The sequence below is a fragment of the Electrophorus electricus genome, chromosome 6 (genome assembly GCF_041902795.1).
Source record: "Electrophorus electricus isolate QZ-2024a chromosome 6, ASM4190279v1, whole genome shotgun sequence".
NCBI classification, from domain to species: domain Eukaryota; kingdom Metazoa; phylum Chordata; class Actinopteri; order Gymnotiformes; family Gymnotidae; genus Electrophorus; species Electrophorus electricus.
The window spans coordinates 21959009-21982748 of NC_137502.1; the positions used below are offsets into that span (position 1 = coordinate 21959009).

The 23740-nt window shown below is 42.2% G+C and overlaps 2 protein-coding genes across 10 annotated transcripts in view; both read right to left on the minus strand.

Moving 5' to 3' along the window:
* Window positions 1-19: 19 nt before the first annotated feature.
* LOC113577287 (KH homology domain-containing protein 4-like) lies at window positions 20-3951 on the minus strand. The gene is made up of 13 exons (XM_081715393.1): window positions 3661-3951; window positions 3453-3572; window positions 3288-3367; window positions 3156-3208; window positions 2859-3073; window positions 2180-2412; window positions 1996-2056; window positions 1688-1745; window positions 1381-1595; window positions 1100-1213; window positions 684-745; window positions 400-500; window positions 20-192 (listed from the first exon to the last, which is right to left on the minus strand). Exons 1-13 carry the CDS (start codon window positions 3949-3951, stop codon window positions 65-67), a joined length of 1731 nt encoding a protein of 576 aa, XP_081571519.1. The 3' UTR covers window positions 20-64.
* pde8a (phosphodiesterase 8A) overlaps window positions 3854-23740 on the minus strand; it is a 48125-nt gene continuing 28238 nt past the window's right edge. For 7 of the 9 annotated variants that reach the window (XM_081715952.1, XM_027009884.3, XM_081715951.1 and 4 more), the window contains 20 exons: window positions 23021-23077; window positions 22763-22817; window positions 22131-22219; window positions 21944-22022; window positions 20754-20894; window positions 19695-19783; window positions 19559-19610; window positions 19300-19342; window positions 18923-19000; window positions 15137-15207; window positions 14754-14918; window positions 14027-14075; window positions 12912-13047; window positions 12504-12702; window positions 9920-10137; window positions 9662-9794; window positions 8633-8797; window positions 8013-8142; window positions 4558-7911; window positions 3854-3994 (listed from right to left, as the gene is read on the minus strand). In XM_081715952.1, coding sequence (XP_081572078.1) covers window positions 7805-7911; window positions 8013-8142; window positions 8633-8797; window positions 9662-9794; window positions 9920-10137; window positions 12504-12702; window positions 12912-13047; window positions 14027-14075; window positions 14754-14918; window positions 15137-15207; window positions 18923-19000; window positions 19300-19342; window positions 19559-19610; window positions 19695-19783; window positions 20754-20894; window positions 21944-22022; window positions 22131-22219; window positions 22763-22817; window positions 23021-23077 — 2056 coding nt within the window. In that variant the 3' untranslated portion in view covers window positions 3854-3994; window positions 4558-7804. Of the gene's footprint in view, window positions 3995-4557; window positions 7912-8012; window positions 8143-8632; window positions 8798-9066; window positions 9168-9661; window positions 9795-9919; window positions 10138-12503; window positions 12703-12911; window positions 13048-14026; window positions 14076-14753; window positions 14919-15136; window positions 15208-18922; window positions 19001-19299; window positions 19343-19558; window positions 19611-19694; window positions 19784-20753; window positions 20895-21943; window positions 22023-22130; window positions 22220-22762; window positions 22818-23020; window positions 23078-23740 lie in introns of those variants that run through there. The other 2 variants (XM_081715954.1, XM_081715958.1) reach the window with 2 other exon arrangements.

Consider the following 23740-nt stretch of genomic DNA (forward strand, 5'->3'; position numbering starts at 1 on the left):
GGCTTGGGAGTGGTGTGTGTTTAAAAAAAAAAAAAAAAAAAAAAATTAAAAAAAAAAAAATCTACTATGCACTATTCTTCTTCCCACTTCGAGTCCTCTCCTCTTCCTCATCCGAGGAGTCTCCTCCATATGGGACAAGTCCAGAGGAGTCTGTGACCTTCAACCTCTTCCCCTCCTCTTTCTCCACAGTGGCTGAGGGAGAGACAGACAGAGATCACGTTACTGACATGAAGTCAAGAGTATTCTGCATGCTGTGACACTGAAGTTTTGGTCCATGGCAGAAAAGAAAAAGCAGAGCAGAAATACAAGCAGATTTTTACAATGATTCTACTAGAGTCTGTATGCATTACACAGTAGTTGATATGTCTGTCTATCTCCATGTGTAGAAGTAGATTGTACCAGGGTGTGGGTGAGCTGGATCCAAACTCTCAGGGTCTCTCTGTCTCTTTCGCACTGCTGGGAGAATCGATACTGGTGGTGGAGGTGGTGGCATCAGTATTCTAAACCCATTCAGTACACACACACACACACACACAAAGTACAAATATAGACCAGTGCAACACATGGGGGGGGTGGGGGAAGAGAGATAACCTAGGCTTATGAGTAAATAACATAATTAGGTGAAACTAAATTGAAAGGAAAGGAACACATTTACATTATAGGGCACTATGTGGAACACTTACCCATCTGATCTGCTCCCGTCACTAACTGACATAGTCTTCACTGGAGCATTAGGACTGCTTTGCTAATATATATATATGAGAGCGAGAGAGAGAGAGCGAGAAAGAGAGGAGACCTTCAGCTACAGTTAAATAAAATGACCTCAAATCTGATTTCACTTTATCTGATCAGACCCCTGGTGATCAACACCATCTCAAATCTGCATGCAAGAACCAGACTGTCCTGATCCAGACATATGTAAGCAAATCATTTCCAAAAAATCCACAACTAAACTGCAGCACTGTAATGAGATGAATCAAATGGCTACTGCAGCACATGACCAAGAGACTATGGCTGGCTAGCACTCTACTAGCCACTTAGAGCTACACAGTGATGACATTCATGGCTTTCCTCATGTATGCTTGGCCACAACCCCTACCTCTGGCACCTCCTGGACTTCGTCACCGTCCTCCAGAAAGTGTCTCTTTGGGCTCCTGGATTTGGGGCTGTTTGAGTCATCATTCAGCACCTCCTCTGATGCTCCTCCCTCCCCCTGATGCACACACCCACCCACAAAAATGGAAACAATTATTAAGGAATTTCATACATTAGATAGACTGACCAGACACTAAGAGACTTGGTGTTTAATATGGTGCCTAGTGGCTGTAAACATACAAATGTATTTGCGTGTGAGAGTATATGTAAGTGCAGAAGACTGACCTGTAAGAGAAAAGTGGATTGTTGGCGGGAACATACAGGATACTGCACCATGCCCTGAGAGGGTGGGGTTGAGGAGAGGCTGGCTTGGCTGGGGGGGGCATTGGAGCTGCTCCAGTAGCTTCCAGAGGAGGGGTATGCTGGGTAAGCACTGGGGTAGCCATACCAGGACTGGTTGCTGTAGGTGCTGCCAGTGGGGTATCCTTGGTTTGGGTACACTACAGTCCAGCAACACAGACCAAATGGTTAACATCTCAATCACACATCTGAGGAAGGATTGTTAAACTGGAGCAGGTTGAAGCAGCAGCACCTTGTGTGGAACCGGTTGCTGTGTACACAGACAGCATACGTGCATGATCCGCCCGCACCTACACAAAAAACAAGCCCTCCAGTTTATCAACCATTGCATATATAAACCAGTCATTGTGTAAGCAAGCTGCTGAGAATATCTGCTCAAATTGCACTATAACACAGTGTCTGAAGTGACCAATTGCTTTTTCTTCCTATATATTGGCCTTTATCATTAATGCTAATAGCATTGCTATTCTAGAGGACTGCAGCTGGAATTAAATGCAGGGGTGAATGTGGGTTCATAGACTGGATCAGAGAAATTCTCACCGTCTCTAAAAGACTCTCACAGAGTTTCTTAGCTGCTTCCAGACCAGCAGGGTTCGGGTGGCTGTAAATGTTTTGAAAAGGCAAACAAAGTCACTCAAAGGAACTACACCCATGTGATGAGCAAAGTGTGTGGAGGAGGGAGTGTCTCTTCAGGGATGCTGGCCCACAGCTTGAGCTGCCCCACCTGATGTAAAGATAGAGCGGTTCAAAGCTCTCTCGGCGTGACGCCTGCTCAATGTATCCAGAGCCTTTCCCCCGGAGGAATACGCGTGCGCCCGTCTCTGTCTGGATGTGCTGGAGGTATGAGCCGTTTGGCCCCTCCACTCTCTCATTCACGTTGAACGTCGGCAGCGACTGGTCCAAGCCTACAAATATCTTAGTGTGCACAAAACTCTGCAACCAGCACCAGAGGCACAGTCAATTACACACTACACTCGGCTGCTCTACCTCCAAACCTCCTTATACAACACTACACTCAGCTGCTCTACCTCCAAACCTACCTCTATAACACTGAACCAATCAGCCTGTTACTAAAAGCAATTCTGGAATCCAAAGTAATCTTTAAAGAGACAGTAATGTAGAATCTTTACCTGAGGCCATTCAAAAACCCTGTCCTAAAACACTACACTGAATTCAGGCTACAGCAGTGTTGGTGTAAATGCAAGCTGTGTGTGCACCTGTGTGTGTGTAAGCAGGAGCAGTGCAGGCCAAGACCTCTGCGGCATGGCCGGTTTCTCCCTGCTTTTGTTGTGGGAGGTGAGTATCAGCAAGAGCCAAATAGTCTTCACTGGCCTCGCCTTCATAACCTCCAAACACACAGTCCCTCTACCCTGCCCTGAGCAGCACAGGAGGGAGGTACATACCCCTGAATGAGGAGGTGGAGGTCTGTGCGCAGGTGTTACGGGGGCGTTAGAGGGGCGGGGATTTGGGGGGAGGTGGGGTCGCACTGGCTGTGCAGGGGTCACGGGGCGGGGAGGCTGGGGGTAAACAGGGACAGGGGGCATCACAGCAGGTTGCTGCCCCCCTGATGCCCGCAGCACGTCCTCCGAGATGATCTCCTTAATCCGCATCACGGCCTCTGAGGAAACAACACAGGTCAGTCACCAACCAATCAGCTCACTGTGTCCAACTGCTAAGGAGGAAGAACGAAAGTCACGTACTGTTCACTTCGTCCTGAGTGCGGCCCTGCACGTGCAGATATAGAGGGCGCTCTCTACATAAAGAGAACCAGTTAGGAAAATACCCGACCAGCATGAACTAAGCACATAAGACCGTATTCAACAAATACATACACTCCTGTGTTAGTGGATTTCTCTGCGTCACTCATGTAGAGGCCTTTAGTTGAGACAACAGCTCCGCTGTGCTGCCGTATCTGAGGGCCAGAGTCACATTAGGTATCTGCTATGCAAAGTAAATTCAATACTTCAATACAATGTTCATGTTCCAATGACACAAACCTCCTCCTGGGTTTTGCCTTTGGTGAGCAGGTTTCTGCAGTTAACAGGTACATCATTAATGTCCACCTCAGTAACCACTACTTCTTCACTACTGCCAGGCAGTGACACACAAGGGGGTGCCTGGACAGAGAGAGACTGCATCTGATCACAGGTCATAAGACTGAAAGTAATATGTGGGCAGAAATGTTATGTGGGCAGAAACTAGTACCTTGCTGGGCAAAGGCTGTAGAGGCTTGAGTTTTCCTTTGGCCATCAGCATAGCATTAATTTTGGCAGCCATAGCAGCTGCCATCTCAACCCCACCTTGTGGAGGATTGTTCCCGGCAGAGGAGTACCGTGTTGGCGCACATGCTCCTGCTGTCGCAGCCGCAGTCTGGACCGTGGAGAGCTGCACGCTCCCGACAGCTGAGCTCGGACCCGTGCCCGCTGAGCTAACAGGAGCTGACGCCACATGGGTTGAAAGTGCGTGGGACACATTTCCCAGAATGCCCTGCAGCATATCTGCCTTTGACTTGGGTTGATCCCATCTACTGTTCAGACACCTAAAACGTAACAAAAAAAAAATCCTGAAGTAGTTAAAAGATTTGCTATATAACGTCAGTGGTGATCATCTAGCGGTGTTGGTAGGAGTAGTAGGCCGCAGCTAAACCTTAGCAGTTGGCCTGTTCTGCTACAGCACTTTAGTATAGGAGGTTAGTATCAGCTAGACTCTATAACTTAAGAGACTGCCTTCAGACCCTCCATCTGGAATGTTTTACTAGCTAGCATGATTTAAAAACCGTTACAGAACGAAAGCGTAGCTAATGCTAGCATAACGGTTATTTTAAGATAACCAGATAAATTGTATTAGCCAGCGTTATCTAGTTAGCGTTAGCCAAGTTACTCACCAAATTGTACATTAACTTGCATCGCAAACAAGCATCGAATTTGTAATTCTTAACACATTTAATGTTTTCAAATCTAGCCAGATAACCTCCCAAAGGTAGCTAGACTAGCTATAACTAGCTAGATAAGCTAGTTATCGTATCAGCTTTTTTGATTAGGTAGGTAGGTAGCTTTGCTAGTTGGTAAAACTACCAAAATAAAAATAATTACATTAACTTACGGTGTTCCTGATGCCATTTGCATTTACTTAATTCCAACTGTTAGTCGTTTACTCAAATTCCGTAGCTATACATCAGGTTTTCTTCACTTCAGTTTCTTGGGCTGCTCGCCACTGCTTTTTAGGCCTCGTCTAGAAACAACGGCAGCGACTACATCAGCCGGAAGTACGTCAGAGGTTTTAAGCAAGTCTCCCTGGAAGAAAAATGGTCTCACTGAAAAGGCTTTTTGGCGCAGAATTGGAGGTCCTTCCGACTTGAAATTACGATGAAGTTCGGTGAACCGTTAAATTGTTAGGAAAAACTGAAATGACTTGAGGGTGATGCACATATCTAAGAATATAGATCACATTTGAATCTTCTAGTGGTTCCCAGCAGCCCTAAAAATGTATGCCTAGTTCTGCTACTAATGCCAGTTTGCCAATCTGGCTCCACTGAACAAACATTGGCTGGTTGTTCCTTAAAGCAAACAAGTGAGGATGGCTCACGTGTAAACAAATTGTACCTTCAACATAAAATGAAACCCTGAGATAACAGGCCTGGATTTAGCTACAGTTTTGAAGATTATAGGCTTACCTTACAGGGAAGGTCTTTGCTAATTAAACTATACATTATTGTAGGACAGTTTGCAGGTGAGTTTTTAAGATATTCAGCCTAGGTAATGTTACCACATTAATTAGTCACAACAGAAAGGATCCGATTAAAGCTTAGAAACCTAGTTATCATATCTATAAATAGCATGAACAAGCCTACTTTTTCCATTATAAGCAAATCCTGGATACTCGTGTCTCTGCCCTAAAATCCACACACCATCCAGGTTTTCGTAATCACTTAACAATTAGCTGTTAACAATGACATGCACTATCACCACGTTTTCTAAGTAAATGCAGAACAGAAATATGAAGGATCAGAATCTCATAAAACAAACCCTGAGTATCACTGGGTCATCAAACAAGCACTGGACATTTTAAATATTTTAATAGTTTTTTATATAACAGTACTTATTCTTCAGGGGCAGACAAATCCCCTCCATTACCTCCTTATCTAGCAGAGTGAGCAGCATCAAACACATATCTGGATGAAGTAGATGTGTCTGCATGTGCAACAGACATGTAAATCTAAAGCTGGTTGAGTAATTCATATGCATTTGTGTTGTTGCAGGGAGGCATGGAATAGTCAAGCAAACTCCTCACAGTAAAAGAAGGCTTTTTTAAAGCATTTTTTTACTTGTTATGCACAGAGGGGTTCTCAGACCAACAGTGCCTCACACATCAGTGCCTGAGGGATTCATAGAGGCTCACGTGTACATTAAAACTGCAGCAGTGGGGATAACAGCACGGCGCATAGTAAGCACTGAACTGCAAAATGTACCCAGGAAGACATGAGTCAATTTCATTATTATTTCCTGTATTTTTTCCTATTCTTTGTGCTGTAGTGTTGAATCAGAATAAAAACAAGCCCTGATTGAAAGAATAATTGAGCTCTTGAAAGAGACAAACAGCGATGGGGGGGGGGGGGGGGGGGTAGAGAGACAGAGACAGAGACAAACCCCATTCAGTGGTTTAAGGTCACAATTGCTGCTAGCGGGAATAGGGCAGGCATGCTTAGATTTTTTAAAATGACTAAAACCTCAAACATTTTTGTTGTTAGCTTAGAGCAGAGGCAGGTTAAATGTCACTAGGTGTCCATACCACCGCAAGCCTGCATCACACAAGGCGCCATGGCACACAGGTGCATGACCCCTGCTCAAATGAAGCGCTGTACACAATTCTGTAGACAGACGGTCATAGACAACTTCTTTTATATTCTGCATTTCAAAACAAAATGTTGCTTACACCTTCCAATGGATAAACATTTCACAAATTTCCAGATAGAAATTGGTTGCCTCTTTTTTCTCCAGTGTAAAATTCAAAGTCTATACAAAAATATTGAGATTTACGTAACATAACTTTCTTACTGTTATTAAAAAGTCCAGATGTCCTTTGTATTTAGACAGTGGGATGTGCTGTATAAATATTGTATAAAATAAGGCAATCTTTTCAGTAGGATAAACCAGATATAAAAATTTCTGGGAGAAAAAAATCTTTCAAGTCCAAACATTTTCACAGATTTTTGCTCTTATTGAAAGCCATGCTGTACAGAGCATAACCCCCCCCCCCCCACCATCTCCTGCATTTCTGCCTTCCAATGAGGCATTGGCAGGAGCGTGAACACGCAAACAAACAAACAAACAAACACACACACACACACACACACACACACACACACACGCAAACACAAACAGACATACACAGAGAGACACACATTCATGCTCCCACATTATTCTGCCTCTCAGGTCACCCTCCCCACATCTGACAGAATATGTTCATCCATTACAGTGCAATAGAAAGATTCAAACTACTTCATTCGGTAAAAAATAAAAACTTTTTTTATGTTAATGCTTCTTTTTTAACTCTATGGATATTAAATACAGACAAGACTCATAGGATTATAATTTATGTATGTTAATCAACTTTGGCTTTTCATTTTTTCATTTTGTTTTCTTATGTGTTCCTTAGCTAACAAACCATTCTCATCTTTAATTTTACTATAGAAAACAAGAAAACACCTAGAGCAAAATAAATAGTTTGGTATGAAGGAGAGTAGAGCATTGTGCAGCTGCAGCAGTTCTGGAGTCTGGCTCGCTGACATCTACATGAGAGTGTCCCAGGCTCTTGTTCATCTGCTTCTAGGGCTCTGAGTCCAGAAGCCATGCAGACAACCACTTAATCCACCAACCAAGAAAGAAATAAACTAACGCGTGAAGGCAGGAGTTGAGTGAAGGGATGAGGGACGAAGTGCTTTTTTTAGTGTTTCCATTGGAGCATTGAAACTGTGGCTATCTCGGTTTCCTCCCCATGGATGTCTCTCTCTTGTGTGCATGCACACGCGCACACACACATACGCACACCCTGTAAAGCCGTACACAGAAAGCTCTTGTGGAGTCCACACAGACGTAGCTGTTTCCAGCAGCACCTAGTCTCAAGCAGCAGGGGGCGCTGCAGTGCATCTGCATCTCAGACACCATTCTCCTGCATCACACCCCATAGTCCCATTCAATGCACCTTGTGTGTGTGTGTGTGTGTGTGTGTGTGTGTGGTGTGTGTGTGTGTGTGTAAGAGTGAGAAAAAGGTACTAGAGGTGGAGCAAGGTGGAGCTGTCTCAAGCAGAGTGTTCACAGGCAGAGTGTGCATGCTTGTGTTTGTGTAACTGCTACTCCGGAGGTGGTCGTAGACTGTGTAGCTTGCGTTCATCCAGGCCTTTCCAATACTTAAAATTGTTATCTAGATGCTGCATGAGATTCGGCAGGTCTGCAAATGCTGCAGAGAAACAAAGGATAGCACAATAATCAGACTTACACAATCATAATCAGACCTCTCCGTGTATGTGTATATGGGAGTGCAGCTGTGTGCATGTGTACCATCCCAGGCGTCGAACATGTCTGTGATGAAGTAGTCGATGAAGGAGATCTGGGATTTGGGGATGCTACAGGTATTCCGGTCAAACACGGGCATGACTACTGGCAGCCCCTGTCTCTTCTCCTCATCCGTCTATTTCTCAAAAACACACATGCATGTACACACACACACACACACACACACACACACACACACACACACACACACATATATGACTCTAGAAGAACCTTCAGATGAGAGCTCCTGAGGTAAGTGTAAGTGAACACACACACTAGTGCAAATGTTTCTGCCAGTGTTCTCCCTGGGAATATGAGAGCTGACATGTTTCTTCCACAAATAGTGCAGTGAATTACCATGTGACATCTCAAGCGGCTGCTCCTGACACTCTGTAGTTCAAATAAATGCACTTGGAGGGAATCCCTAACTGCCCAGTCCTGTGTATATAACCCTACAGATGCTCATGACTGACCAGCATCGCAGAACTCTTAGGGAGGGAGTGGGCACAGAGCCAGTAGTGCTCTTGTGTACACAAGATATGGTTGTGGCATTGCTGGGAATCATAATCTGTTCCCAGCAATAGGACACAGCCTACTTAACCAACTGCAATGTCTGAGAGGCCGACCTGTGCAAAATATTCCTCTGAAATACGTCCGGCCCACTCGATGCAGAGCTCCAGGGGTCTGCAAGGGTTGGAGATGTCTGCGCACTTTATCAACATGCGCTTAACCAGGATCCGGTTCTCCGGAACGGTGAGGATGCCCTTTACCGTGTCCTCGTCCCCATTCCCCTGCAGGGAGCAGAACTGTAGCTCATACACAGCACTGGTAGATGCAGTCAGGAGGTCAGGGGTGGCTGGCTGCAGTACTTTTAAGGGGAGATTATAAGAGGTATTGGGTAGTTTGTGAAACGTTTTGAATTATAAGAAGGCAGGGAGGTGTGGGTATGCTTGCTGGAGTAGGTTGGGAGGAAGATGAAGATGAAGGTGGTTGGGGGTTTGAGGCAAGTTTGGAGTGGGACAGGGGTTAGGGTGGGAAAAGGAGTTTGGGGTTTGTAGTAGGTTTGGGGTGGGACAGGGGGTTGGGGATTATGGGTAAAGCAGTGCTGCATTCCACACCAGCGTGAGAAACCTGCTACCAGCACACCACATTCCCCCCTCACTGTCACACACACATGCACCCATACATAGTCACTTACAAAAACATGCGTGTGTACACACACACACACACACACACAACCAAACCTATGAACCGGCACAACCACAATTCTGCTGTAAACATTATCCAATTAGTGATGAGAATATCAAAGTCTAAGTCTGATAAATTAGCACCTACCCACCAACAGGCCAGTGTTTGTCTCTGTATATATGTAAACGAGGGAATACATGTCCCTGATTTGTAAACGAAATGCATGTGTAAGGATGCATAAACATGCCACGTGTGTGCCTGCGTGTGTTAAGACCTTGTGTGCCCATTTGGGCCTTTGCTCACATTTGCATAACTGTGTCTGTCCATGTGTGTGCATGTGAATGCGTGTACATTTGCCTGCATGTGCATGTAACAGCGTGTGCGGGCGCCCATGTCTGTGTGTGCCTGCATCCACTTGTGACTGCGTGTGCATGCGATCGTATGTGCATGGGCCCGGCAAGTCTCACCCCGTTTTCTTCCAAGGCAGCAAGCGGTTTGTTGATGCTGTTGACGAATTTGTTGACATGTTCGAAATGCTTGGTCATTTCAGTGGCCAGCACCATGTCTATGATAGCCTGCCTCAGAGTTCGGTACTCGTTCCTGTGTGGTGAGGGATACCACAGGCGTCATCATTATCAGGACAGTGTGTTCAAGTGTGCCAAATTGTGTGTGGATATGGGTGGGTGTAGGTGGACGGGGCAGGGGTTCTCTGAGAGTATGTATACCTCTCTATGTTCTTGAAGATGTTGCACTTGTCGTCTCGAGTACTGAGCTGGAAGGCAAGGGCAGCGTGGTGGCTCTCCAGCACTGCCGTATCATTGTACAGGATGGCCAGTTCACTCCCTGCATTACACAGGAAGGAGTTTGTTCGGCCTGGGTGGTCCACATCATGCACCGTTGCTGCAATCAGAGCTGCCACTTCATCAATTGGATCCAGACTTTGCTGAAATCACCATGACAGAGTGAGAGCAAAGCAGAGAGAGAGAGAGAGAGAGAGAGAGAGAGAGAGAGAGAAAGAGAGAGAGAGAGAGATTTTAAGTTTACAATATAGTCTTTCTGGCACCGATTAAGGTTTACATCAGCTTTTGTTGGCACACTGACATTCTTACCAAAAGTGACATGTAGAGTGTATAGTCAGTAAATACCCCCCCAAAATCTAAATCATATGCGTAAACAAATCTGATTATGTGTGCAAACAATCTGTTCATACAGGTAAACATACAGGGTAAACATTACCATCAGACATGTAAACATATCTGATCATACATGCAAAAAAAAATCAGATCATATTTTAAAACAAATATATTATGTGCTAACAAATCTCATCATAAACATACAAATGTTCTTACACAAATAAATCTGATCCTAAACACAAATCTGATCATACATATACATTTCTAAGATGTGTAAAATATAAACATAGCATGTGTAAACAAATCTCACAAGCAACCATCTGAAGACAAAAATGTTTGTGCTTAATTTCTAATCAAGAATTACCATTACCAGTTCAAATTAGCTGAGGACTTCAAATAGGAGCCTAGGGGTTTGGCACCTTTGGATTTAACCAAATCTTCTCTGCCTGAACATGCTTCTTGCTTTATGAGCAGGTGAACCATGCACTGTTAGTGATTATCATAATACTGGCCCTGTGATAATGATATCGCAGAAGGCTGCAAGATGCAAACGAGTCAATCAACTTTTTTAAAGTGCTGTGAACATCCTCATAAGTCTCAGACTTTCCAGGTGAGTGTGTGATGTTTCATCAACCTCTGATGTTCCAAGTGCAGGGTTGGATAGAAACAAAATACATGAAATGGCATGAAAAAGGCAGTAATTAGATTGCTGGTACATTTTTAAAAATATGGTGATAATAGCAGGATTACATTAGGGCTCAACAAGGATAACTCATTTTTCTTCTTTCTTCCTCATCTTTTTGCCCCATTTTTAAATTGTTTTAATTTAGTGAATGGTTTCTGTGACTGTTGTCGCACTACAACAATATCAGCATCAAATGCAGTCAAATGTACCATGCACTATTTTCCTACTCTGTGTAACTGGTAAAGAATGGGGGTAATGTGGGTAGAGTTCTTAAAAACAAATTGAAAATACTGGAGAATGTGAAGAATTCCTAACTATAGAACAAAGAGTTGCAGTAGTCTAACTTAGCTGTAATGAAAGCATGCACTAGGATCTCAGCATCTTTAAAAGAAAGCATAGGATGGAGTCAAGCAATATTACAAAGGAAAAATACAGTCTTAGTCAAGAATGTGGGTCAAAGGTGAAAAGTCAAAGAGGACACCAAAGTTTCGAGCAAAAGCAGAGGGATTGACTGGAGAAAATTCAGTTTTCTTTGCATTTAGGTTTTAGAAAGTTAGTGCTCAACCATTACTTTGACTCCCACAGCTAACCGGTGTGGAAGGTGGAAATGATGCTATGGGACTGATGTTAAGACAGATTTGAACATCACCTGCATAGCAATGAAAACTTATACCATGATGACAGAATGTTTCCAATGGGCAGAATGTAAATCATAAATAAAAAGGGCAGAAAACTGAGCCTTGGGGAACACCCTGAGTAACAGGAACAGTGTTAGATTACTTGCTCCCAATGGACACAAATTTACACCCATCTCTCAAATAGGATCTAAGCCAGGATAGTAAGGCCAATAATGGAAATTCGAGAAAGAGAATGTTATGACTGCCTGTGTCAAAAGCTGCACTAAAGGTCAAGATGACAAACAATAGATACAGAACCAAATTCAGAAGAGAGAAAAGGAACATTCAGAATATAGATATGAGCTGTCTCACCACTGTAAATACCCACCTTCTGCCATAAAGAAAAGTGCATGCATGCAGAATAGGTTTGTGTTATTCTTGAGTCTTAACTTCATAAACTGTAGATTCTTAATTAAGCATAAATGATATGTTATATATTCCAACCTCAGATGTTCCAGGTAAGTCTGTGATCTCTCATCAGTCACAGGTGATCCATGTGAGTGCATGATCTTTTTTGTTTCAATTACACCTTGGTCAAAAGTGCTGGACAATTTTTAGTATTACAGAATGAAATTACACTGAACTAAGTCAAAGGATTTTATTAACACAGCAGTTACATCAGGCATAATACGGGGATTATTATAAAATATTACAACACAACACATCTTAGTACAGTAAACACACAGAGACACATCAAAAGCCTGACTTGGTAGAGGGTTCATTTGCATATTTTGTGACTTCTCTATCAGTAAAAGGACAATAATGTGATAACGATGAAACAGTAATATGTTGTGCAGCAGCAGGATGCACTTACCTTTACACGCTCCTTACAGAGGAAGTAGGCAGTGGCATGCAGGACATCAGCTGCATGAGTGGAGTTGTGGTACGAGTTGCTGGCATGATAATTTGCCTCAATAACCTGCAGCCAGGAACGCAATGTTGCTTCTGGACAGCTCAGAAACTCACAGACACCGAACCGCGAGAAGATCTTCAACCCCAAATATGTCAAAGGCCTGGTGGGAAAAGAATAAGCTGCTTTTCTTTTTCTATGCAAAACAGCAGCAGTCAGACTACAACCTAGTAGCAGCTCTTGTTGCCACTTCAGTCTTTCAGATTCGTTCACTCTGCAACAGGGCCCCCACTGAAAACAAGGCTCTAATTTCAGTTGGGTTGAGCTGAGCTGAGGTGAACTTAACCCTCATAATGCCACTGTGTCTTGTACCGTCTCAGGGTGGCTGCCTCCAGGCTGAAGATGTCAAAGTCCCATGAATCTTCATTTTCCATGGTCTGCGCCACACGTGGAGGGATGTCATTCAGAGACACAGGAGTACTCAAGTGACTTGGCATATGATGTGGCTCTGCAAAAGATCATTTCCACAGTGATTTAATAGTCAAATTTATGTAGTTTAATGGCATAATTAATGCTGTCCAATAGATTAATTAATTTTAACGTCCTTATTAATGTAATTTAGTAACTTAATTAGCATCATGATGCTTTTTTGTATTATGCTCAGGTTACATCAAAGGAGTGGTGTATGAAAGGCACGATAGATTCATAGAAGGTTTTGGCAATTGTTCAACTTCTCACTTTTAGCTTTAGCTAAAAGCTTCTCACTTTTAGCTTATTTTTTTAGTTTCAGCTAAAAGTGATATGGCCTAACTTCCCTTTTGATACTGTAATTATACACCAAGTTAATTATACATGAAATGCAGTGTTCAAACAATAAACCAGTTTCACCAATTCTGAACAGTTTTACATAATTAAGTTGTAAGTGAAAATTTTCTACCAGCAAGGTAAAAAGCTTTATTTTATAAATAAGTGGAAAAAATATTAACAACATTCTGGGCTGGATAGCAAGGTTTACAGTCATGATTCAAGATATTTACACTATTTCATGATAATTTGGAGTCTTTTCACACTGCATTATAAACACACTACTATGATATGAACAAGCACAGACCTGGTGTATCAATAGCCAAACACCCCCCCCATCCCCCCACAAAATGTAGAACTGTAGACAAACTGAGGACAGGTTGATAAGGCTGATTCTACAGGGATTCAGCACATCTTAACAAATGTGTTATGGTCACTATAAAAGCTAAAGTTAGATTAATGTCTATAAGTGTACATTGTTCAGGTTTGATTACAGCAAAAGATGTGCTGATTCCAGCTGGGAGTGCCAATGTTACCTCACTCACATCCAGAACGGGGTGTTTTTCCCCAGATATTTAGGTTATATGCAGGCAGATTATAGATGCCATCCACAATCAAATGCTGAAATGGAGGCAGCACCTGAAAGTTCACAATGATAATGTGATCCTTAGGAGAACACTTACGTTTTGTTGAGAAGATGTACTCGTTTCCTGATAATCTGCGCAGCCCATCCTATATAAGACAGACCACACATCCAAACACATGATGACTCTGTTGATAATATGCACTGCTGTTTGTCTCATCAGCCACTGATATGTGTGCTCCTGATTTGTGTTTTAAATCAACTTTTTTTTTAATATTGTGAATGTGTTTGTGTGTGTGCATGTGTGTATAGTTGGTGAGAGAGAGAGATAACATGTGTGTGTGTGTGTGTGTGTGTGTGAGAGAGAGAGAGTGTGTGAGAGAAAGAAAGAAGGGGGAGAGAGGAAGAAGTAATAGCTCATATCTGACCTCACTGTCTGAGGGTACCAATGCTTCTGTACACACAGGCTATTTTCAGCTATTACATACAAGCATGCACACACGTACTTTAACAACTCAATCAGACTACCTACACACAGTAGTCAAGTAGCCCCAACCCTGTAACCCTGGCTATAACCCCATACACGATCTCTAGACCTAAAACTCTTACCCAAACATTATTACACTAAATCTCTAGATGTTAATCTATTTTTGAACACTGAAGAAAAACACAGTAACCATGAAAACATTCCCCCACCCCAGTTGCAACACCACCTGCTTACTTGAACCCAAGAGGAGAAAGCTGTACAACTAACTCAAATTCTACTGTGTGTGTGAAAAGGAGTGTGTCTGTAATGATTGTATGTGGGGCAAGTGTTTGTCCCTCACCGACATGAGCCCCCCAACGAGGTCACTGGTGTGGGGGTCCTCATCCTTGGTACCAAGCTGCGGAGAGTAGAGCTCTGTCGTCCTGAGAATTTCCAGTACCCGATCCAGAGCCTCTGCTACTGGCATGGGACTGCTCTCTTGGGCGGCGTTTATGATATTTATCACCTGCATACACATACCCGCACACACACCCACACACACACACACACACACAGACAGGCACACACCCACATGCTTACATAAATATACTGTCAAACATACGCATGCATACAAATTCAGACCTGCCTAAGTAAACACAGATACCAGACAATTATACACACACACACACACACACACACACACACACACACACACACACACACAAATGCAGGTATAAAAGGTACCTTAGTGATGGGAGCTTCTATAGTCATAGAGTGGATTCTAGCCATGGAGGAGTGTCTCCTCTGAGAACTCCCTGTAAGAATCACACAAAACATACCAGTAAAGTAACACACAAATCACAGCCACAGAAAAACACCAGTACTATCAAACCACCCCAAACACACGAATATAGTCACATTCACAGCAATCTGAGAATTAAAAGCAGCTGAACGGAAGTGGAAGAAACTACATATTGACATTGATCTTCTCTCCCATCATGTTCTTTTAGCAACGTTCTCTTCTGATATGACTGTTGCTAAGACATCATTCTACAAGGCAAAGCTGACAGCATCTGAACTCACTCACACAAACTCCATAACATCTTTACCTCTTCTTAGCCCTCCACCTTCACCATCCTGCCTCACAGATTTTGCCACCTGCTCTGGCGATAAGAATAACAAAATCATTCAAGCCTTTCCTCCTACCACTACTTCTAAGTCACAATACCCAACACGCCCTGATACTGCCTGAACATGTTTTTTCCACTTTCCAGAGAAGAAATCCAACAACTTGGCCAGTAAACCTACCACCTGCCTTTTGGAACACCCTTTCACTGCCATCCAATCTATTTGTAAGGACCTGTTCCCCTTCATCACTTCCATCAAAAATGATTAATAAAAATATAGAGGGCCTACAAAACCGCAAGAGTCAAACCCATCCTGAAGAATCTGCAACTTCCAACTAGTATCACGTCTGTCCTTTCCCTGTAAAATTATTGAATGTTCAGTTTACAATCAGATGTCTGTCTTTCTTTAGCAGAACTACAGGATCCTAACCAGTGTAGGTTTAAACCAACAAACTCCACAGAAATTGCACTTGTTACTGAGAATCTGCATGCTGCCAGATCAGCCAAGCTGTCATCGGTCCTGATTCTTCCTGATCTCTCAGCAGCATTCAACACGGTCAACCACAAAATCCTTCTTTTCATCCTCACAAGTATTGGAATAGTGATGGTTTGCTTCATACCTAGAGGGACGGTCATGCCATGTGACAAGGAGGGGATCTTCTCCACTGGCATCCCACATGGTCCTCTCCTGTTCTCCCTATATACCCACTCTTAGTGAGGCCATTTCCACACTTGATTTCTCATACCACCTCACTTCTATGCTGATGATACTCAACTGATTTTCTCCTTAAGAGCCTTTGTCAGTTTACTCTGACTTTCATTTAGCATTCAAGTGGCTTATAACATATAAAACAGTAACCATATTACACGTCTTGCCAAATCACACATTCTCTATAGATGTCTCCCCAGTCAACACCTTGGGGTCTTGCTGGAGACTTGGATCATTCCAACTGACAAGGCACAAAAACCTTGGGGTGATTCTGGATAACCCATTATCATTTTTTCACCAATTATTCTTTGGATTCCAAAATACAGCTCAGTAGTCCTCAAAATGCATCTTGACAAAAGTTGAGTGTATGGTGCAGGCTAGTTATTAGCCAGGCATACCTCTCCAAGTTCATCTTACAGAAAGTACTTCTGTAAAATTTATAGATGGAGTTGCTTCACTGGCCATGCTGAATTATTGTGAAATTTTCATTGAATGGTAGCTGGGTAAGCTAACTTGCACATAGACAGTGACATTTTACTAATAATGCTATAGTCCCTTCTTCAAAATGCTGAGAAGGGTCAGGCAACTATAGGCCAGCCCCCCTAGTGAAAATAATCAGCTTCATTGGTCCGTTTACTTCATTGGTCAGTCAATTTTGGTTAATATAATTGGTTAAAATAGCCTATACGCATGAGGTGATTTTTTTCTCTACGTTTATGAAATTATTACATTTTTTCTGTCCACTTTTTGTTACCCCTTTAAGGGTAACACTTTTTGTGTTACCCCTTCAAGGGTTCAAAGGTTTGACTGCACACCACTGCTCAAGACACAAAGAAGACATGCATCAAGACTCTTCTCCGTTTTGGCACCCAGGTGGTGGAATGAACATCCCTTGGCTGTCCGTACAGCTGAGACACCAGCTGTCTTCAAATGTAGACTGAAGACTCACCTCAGTAAGCACTAAAATATGCACTTAAAATTATTTTACTGTCTTCTTTTCCACTCTAGCCACGGATTTAGTCTGATAGTATTCTTAACACTGATCTACAGCCGTGTCCAAAAGTTTTAAGACTAGCACAAATTTTGGTTTTCACATAGTTTGCTGCTTCAGATTTTATGCTGTCACTTTGCATTAACTCTACATTGTGAAGAGTTCCCTGCCATGAAAATGAACTTAACCACAAATATTACTGTATTCCAGCCAGAGATCTTCTCGTTAGCTCAGGAGAAAGTGTTAACAAGGACAAGGCAGCTGATCAACCATTTATCAAATCATCAAGAACTTCAAGGAGAGAGGTTCAATTGCAGTGAATAAGGCTTCAGGGCACCCAAGAAGGTCAAGCAAGCACCAGGACCATCTCCTAAAGAGGATGCAGCTATGGGATCAGGTCACCACCAGTGCAGAGCTTGCTCAGGAATGGCAGAAGGCAGGTGTGAGTGCATGTGCACAGTGAGGCGAAGGCTTTTGGAGGATAGATAGGTGTCAAGAAGGGCAGCAAAGAAGCCACTTCTCTCTGAGAAAAACATCAAGGACAGACTGACATTCTGCAGGAAGCATAGGGATTGGACTGCAGAGGACTCGGGTAAAGTTAATTTCTCTGATGAAGCCCCCTTCAGACTGTTTTGGACATCTGGACAAAGACAGAAGAGTTTAAAAGGGAGCGCTACCATGAGTCCTGCGTCATGCCAACAGTGAGGCATCCTGATACCGTTCCATGTGCGGGGTTGTTTCTCATCCAAGGCAGTGGGTTTGCTCAAAATATTGCTTAAGAACACTGCCATGAATAAGGAATGGTATCAAAACATCCTCCAAGCGCAACTTCTCCCATTGATCCAGGAGCAATTTGGTGATGCTTTTTCCAGCATCACAGAGCACAATGTTACAAGGCAAACGTGATAACCAAGTGGCTTGGTGAACAAAACTTTGAAATTTTGGGTACATGGCCAGGAAGCTCCCCAGATCTCAATCCAATAGAGAACCTGCGTCAATCCTCAAAAAGAAGGTGGGCAAACAAACACAGAAACTGTGATCAACTCCAAGCACTGATCAGGCAAGAATGGGTTGCCATCAGTCAAGATTTTGCCCAGAAGCTGATATCCAGCATACCAAGGCCAATTGCAGAAGTCTTAAAAAAGAAGGGTCAACACTGTAAATATTACATTTTTGCTTAAACTGGATGTATTTGTCAATAAAAGTAAAAACAAAAAAACAAACAAACTTATGAAATGCTTATAATTGTACTTCACTCTACCATATAAACATCTGACAAAAGGGTCTAAAAAAAACTGAGGCAGTAAACTTTGTGAAAACCAAAACCTTTGGCCACGACTGTATTGTCATATGAGGATATTCATTTGATAGAGACTACAAAGCACTTCAAGTCACACTGGACAAGGGTGTCTACCAAATGCTGTAAATTCAAATAACACCATACAAACAGGCACCGTTCAGGCACAACAAACACACTAATAATGCCACATCAAGTCATAAAGTAATTTTTGTTCTCTTACATTCTCCCTCTCTCTGATCTCACCATCAGTGCAACCCCTGCACCACTACCCCCCTTTACCATCACTTTAACCAGCCCTCCCTCCTTCACAAGCACTCGTACACCCCCCTTTTACCAGTACTGGTACCCCCTCCCTTACCAGCTCTGGTATGCCCCCCATTTTTGGTACCTCCCCACCCCTCACCATCACTACCACGGGATGTGGTAGACCGAACGTCCAGAGATCCTTTCCGTCTGTCTTTATGCTTGCTGGACTGAATATCTGTGTAAAGAGAAGCAGAGACAAGATGTGAGCTCCTCAAACACACACACACACACACACACACACACACACACACACACACACAGCTATTATACATGCAAATATACCTTCACACATACATGCTATTAGCACCCCCACACTAACACATTGTTCTTACATACACGGCCCCCAAATGCATACTGCAAGTCCAGTCATCTTGACATACTAGCTACTAGACAGCTGTTAGACCTATTAGAAAGACAACCTTCACAGACGCACATAAATAGACAAAAATTATTGACATTTTCTGAGCTTTATACCTGTCTGTGATTCAGCCTGGACTCTTTCACTTGAACGTTCAGACTGCAGAGAACACAAAAACACAAACCAGAAGTATTAATATAATTGTAACCACTCACTAATACACAAACATGCATTAAAGCACTATGTACTCCTAAGAAGGATGGCCAGTGTGGAGACGTACTGCTGCATTTGGTGGGACATTTTCAGGTATGTTTGGTATACGGCATAATTTTGGTTTCAGTGTAGGTATGAGGCTGGTTCTGAGATTGTTCATACCTTGTTATTGTCATTTAAAGGCCTGTTAATGGACACATAGTGTCTGACTTTACTGTAAGACAAAGATCACAGGTCAAATTGTTAGAGCACAGTATGTATGTACAACCAATAGGCAGAAACAGCAAGTTGCACTTACCCTCCCTGTCCAAGGACAGGTGTGATTTTCACATTTTGCTGGACACTGTCTCCGTTCTTCTTTTTGGCATAATAAAGACCCTGCCATTCCTGAAAACACACACACACACACACACACACACACACACACACACACACACACACACACACACACTAATGTCCACATGGAACAAACTTGCAAAATGGTGATGAGTGCTGTTGGTGAGTAATGGTGGTGGTGCAGGGTGGTATTGGAGGTGGTGGTGCAGGATGTTATTGGAGTTGGTGGAGGTGATTAGTGGTGGAGGAGGTGGTGAGTACTGATGATGTTGCAGGTGGTATTGGACATGGTGGAAGTGGTGAGTGGTGGTGGTGTAGGATGGTATTGGAGTTGGTGGAGGTGCTGAGTGGTGGTGAAGGTGCAGGTTGTAATGGAGATGGTGAAGGTGGTATGGCAGTGGGGTAATGCTGGTCATGGAAGTGAGTGGTGGTAAAGGGTGGTGTTGGAGGTGGTGTGGTGGGCAGTGGTAGCGCAATGGTTAAGGTATTGACTTGTAATCAGAAGGTTGCCAGTTCAAGCCCCACTGCTGCCAAGTTGCCACTGAGCAAGGCCCTTAACCCTCAATTGCTCAAACTGTACTCAGTCATAATTGTAAGTCACTTTGGATCAAAGTGTCAGCTAAACACCATAAATGTAAATAATGATGTAGGGGCATACTGGAGGAGGAGGATGGTGGTGCTGGGGTTTTAGAGTGGTGGTGCAAGATGGCATTTCTGGTGGTACAGCATGATATTAGTGGTGGTTGTGGTGATGTGGGATGGTACTGGTGGTTGCAGCTGGCTTGCAGAAGCTGTTTGATGTGTCCTCCCCACAGTGCCAGTTTCAAACACTTTTCCAATGTGCATGTGTTCCTCTCTCTATAAGTGGATGAAAATGTCGGTGTGTGTAAGTAAGTGACCTTTATGCTGTGTGAAGTGTTCTCACACTGGGTGACCACTTTTACTGATGTGCAAATTTATGACAGTAGGCCTTTAGTTCCACACCTCTAAAAAACACACAGATACACACACCCCTCCTTACCTTTCCTTTGCGAATGCAGGAGTTGATGTTCTCTAGCAGATCGGGTTTGTTCTTTTCACTTTTAGGCACTTCAATGTTCTCCTTCGCCATCAATTCACCCCGTTGATAGCCCATCACATACTCATATGCAGGATTGACATACTGACAGAAAAACAAACACAAACACACACGAACATGTGTATAGAAGTCTTTTGACAGAACTGCTTTGGATAGCTTGCTACTTTAGAAGCTTGAAATGAACATTCAGTTGCACAGAATAATTTTTTTTTTTTTTTATCTCCTTCTCTCTTGATTCAGCAGTCTGTAATTGAACACAGTCCTATGGTACACAGCAATCCTAGTACAGTGCTATGGTACAGAGCAATCCTAAAATGGTGCTGTTGTACATAGCTTCCCTAATCCAACCCTAAAACAGTGCTGAGGTACATAAGAACCCTAATCCAACCCTAAAACATAAGTTTTAAATGTATTTTAAACACAAATGTATTTCATTTTAAAAGGTAAATAACTTTAAATGTATACAGGTAAAACTACACCTTTTAATAAAATCATTAAATCACATACACATGGAATATTGCTTAGTTTACATTTCTTCTCCTGAGAGCATGTAATGAGCAGCTGGTCTACTCCTCCAATATGGACTGAAGCTGCATTAGTGTGAGGTGTCATTAAAAGTGCTCCATGGATTTATCCAACAAATGAATATTCAAATACCAATCTGCAATTACATTGAATTATTTGAAATAAACAATCAAAATTCCATGCACACATTAAATACATCTAAGCATGTAAGAAAGTAAGAATGATAATAAATAAAAAATTAAAAGCTTTTCACTTTCAGTCTGTTTTTGTGTTTGTGTGTGTGTGTATTAGCAATAGCTACCTGTACAAATGTGTGTATTATTGACACATGTGTCTGTGTATTTTAGTGGTACATATCTGTATAAGCATGTGCATGTGTTAGTGGCACCTATCTGTATAAGTGTATGTGTGTGTGTGTTAATGGTACTTATCTGTGTGTGTAAGTGGTACATATTTGTATGGTAGTGTGTACGTTTTAGTTATACATATCTGTATGTTTGTGTGTGTGTGTGTGTGTGTGTGTGTGTGTGTGTGTGTGTGTGTATGTGTGTGTGTGTATGTGTATGTGTGTATGTGTGTGTGCACGCATGCGTATTAGCAGTACTTACCTGTATAAGATGGTCTTCATTACTAATCTCGATGGCATCCTGGCTCTGTTCCAGTGCTGTGAAAATTGCATTACAGGCTCTAAAACAAGTACACACAAACAAACAAAATCAGTAAAGATGACGAGTTTATAAACTGTTCTCATTTTGTGTGTTTATTTGTGTGTGTGTGTGTGTGTGTGTGTGTCACCTAAGTTTGATCTGAGCGCGGATCTCTCCATGGTGGAGTTGAATGAGCTCATTGTAGCAGGCCATCATGTTGGAATTCTCAACATAACGCTAAACACACACACACACACACACACACACACACACATTATAGTGAGAGACCCTGCTGTTCTAAATATATATACTCAATATATACTCAGTATGGCACTCACGAAAAGCCTTGTCTACTTCTCAAGAACCTGCTTAGAAGTACACTACACAATTAAATGTACACTACATGCTTAAGTGTACATGTACACTGACATGTGCATACACTACATGCTTATATGTATACTTAGATATATACTACACACAGAGATGTCTTTATTGTACATCTAAACATTTAGCGTACATCTAGGTGCGCAGCATACCTCTAAGCATACATCTTAGCATGTAGTGTATTGTACACCCAAATATACAGTAGTAAGCATGCAGAGTACAACTAAGCTAGTGGACATCTATATCTAGTTAAGCTTTAGCCTCCAGTAGTTTTAATGTTCATGTAGAAGAGTAGAAACAGGAGAAGTGCAGGGAAATCAAAATGAAAATTCAACTAATGCAAAGTGTCCATGCTCAAATATATGCACATGCACAAACACAAACTCATTCACTCACCCTGTTAAATCCAGCAGAAAGCAGCGGCATCACAGTGGCTTCTTCACGATCCGGCCTAGATGCAAAAACAAACAAATAATATACAAACACTGCACACCCAAACAAATAACATATACAAACACTTCACACGCACACCAATAATATATAAGCACTACACACTTAAACAATAATACACAAACACTGTACACCCAAACACATACTATACAAACACTACACATCCATGTGTGGGTGTGTGTGTGAGAGAGATATTACACCAACCTTTTCACAACAGCGACGATAACAGTGTTCTGAGAGGAGCCAAGTGCTCTGATTGAGCTAAAAACAAACAGGTAAATATTATAGCATACACATTTACAGATATACACACACATACACACATTTACAAATATCCACACATATACATCTACACACACATTCACATATATTAAGGTATTGACTTGGTGGAAGTGATTGGTGGTGGTGGTGTAGGATGGTATTGGAGTCGGTGGAGGTGGTGAGTGGTGGTGAAGGAAACATTACACATATGTGGACAAACATACACGCCCACACACACCCCTACAAGCAAGATTGTATCCCTTTATGATATCTTTTATATATATATATATATATATATATATATATATATATATAAAAATTTTATTTATTTTTTTTTAAATTTTTTTTTTTTACACCTACTATTGATATGTATTACTATACTTCTCAGGTATTCAGTGGTGTGTCAATGTAGCCAAATATCCCTGACCCAAGGATAAAAAAAAAAAAAAAAAGCTTTGCACTTTTAGATTTGAACAAATCATTTTCTATGTAGTAAATGCAAGTAAACTTGAGGGCAAGCAAAAATAACAATAGCTTTATTTATATGGTACTTTTTATAAATAAAATTATGCAGCTTAAAGTGCATCACAACACAGGATAAAAATAATAACAGCAAAAAAGAAAGAAAAAAACATAAATGAAAGATTTTCTAACATTTTCTAG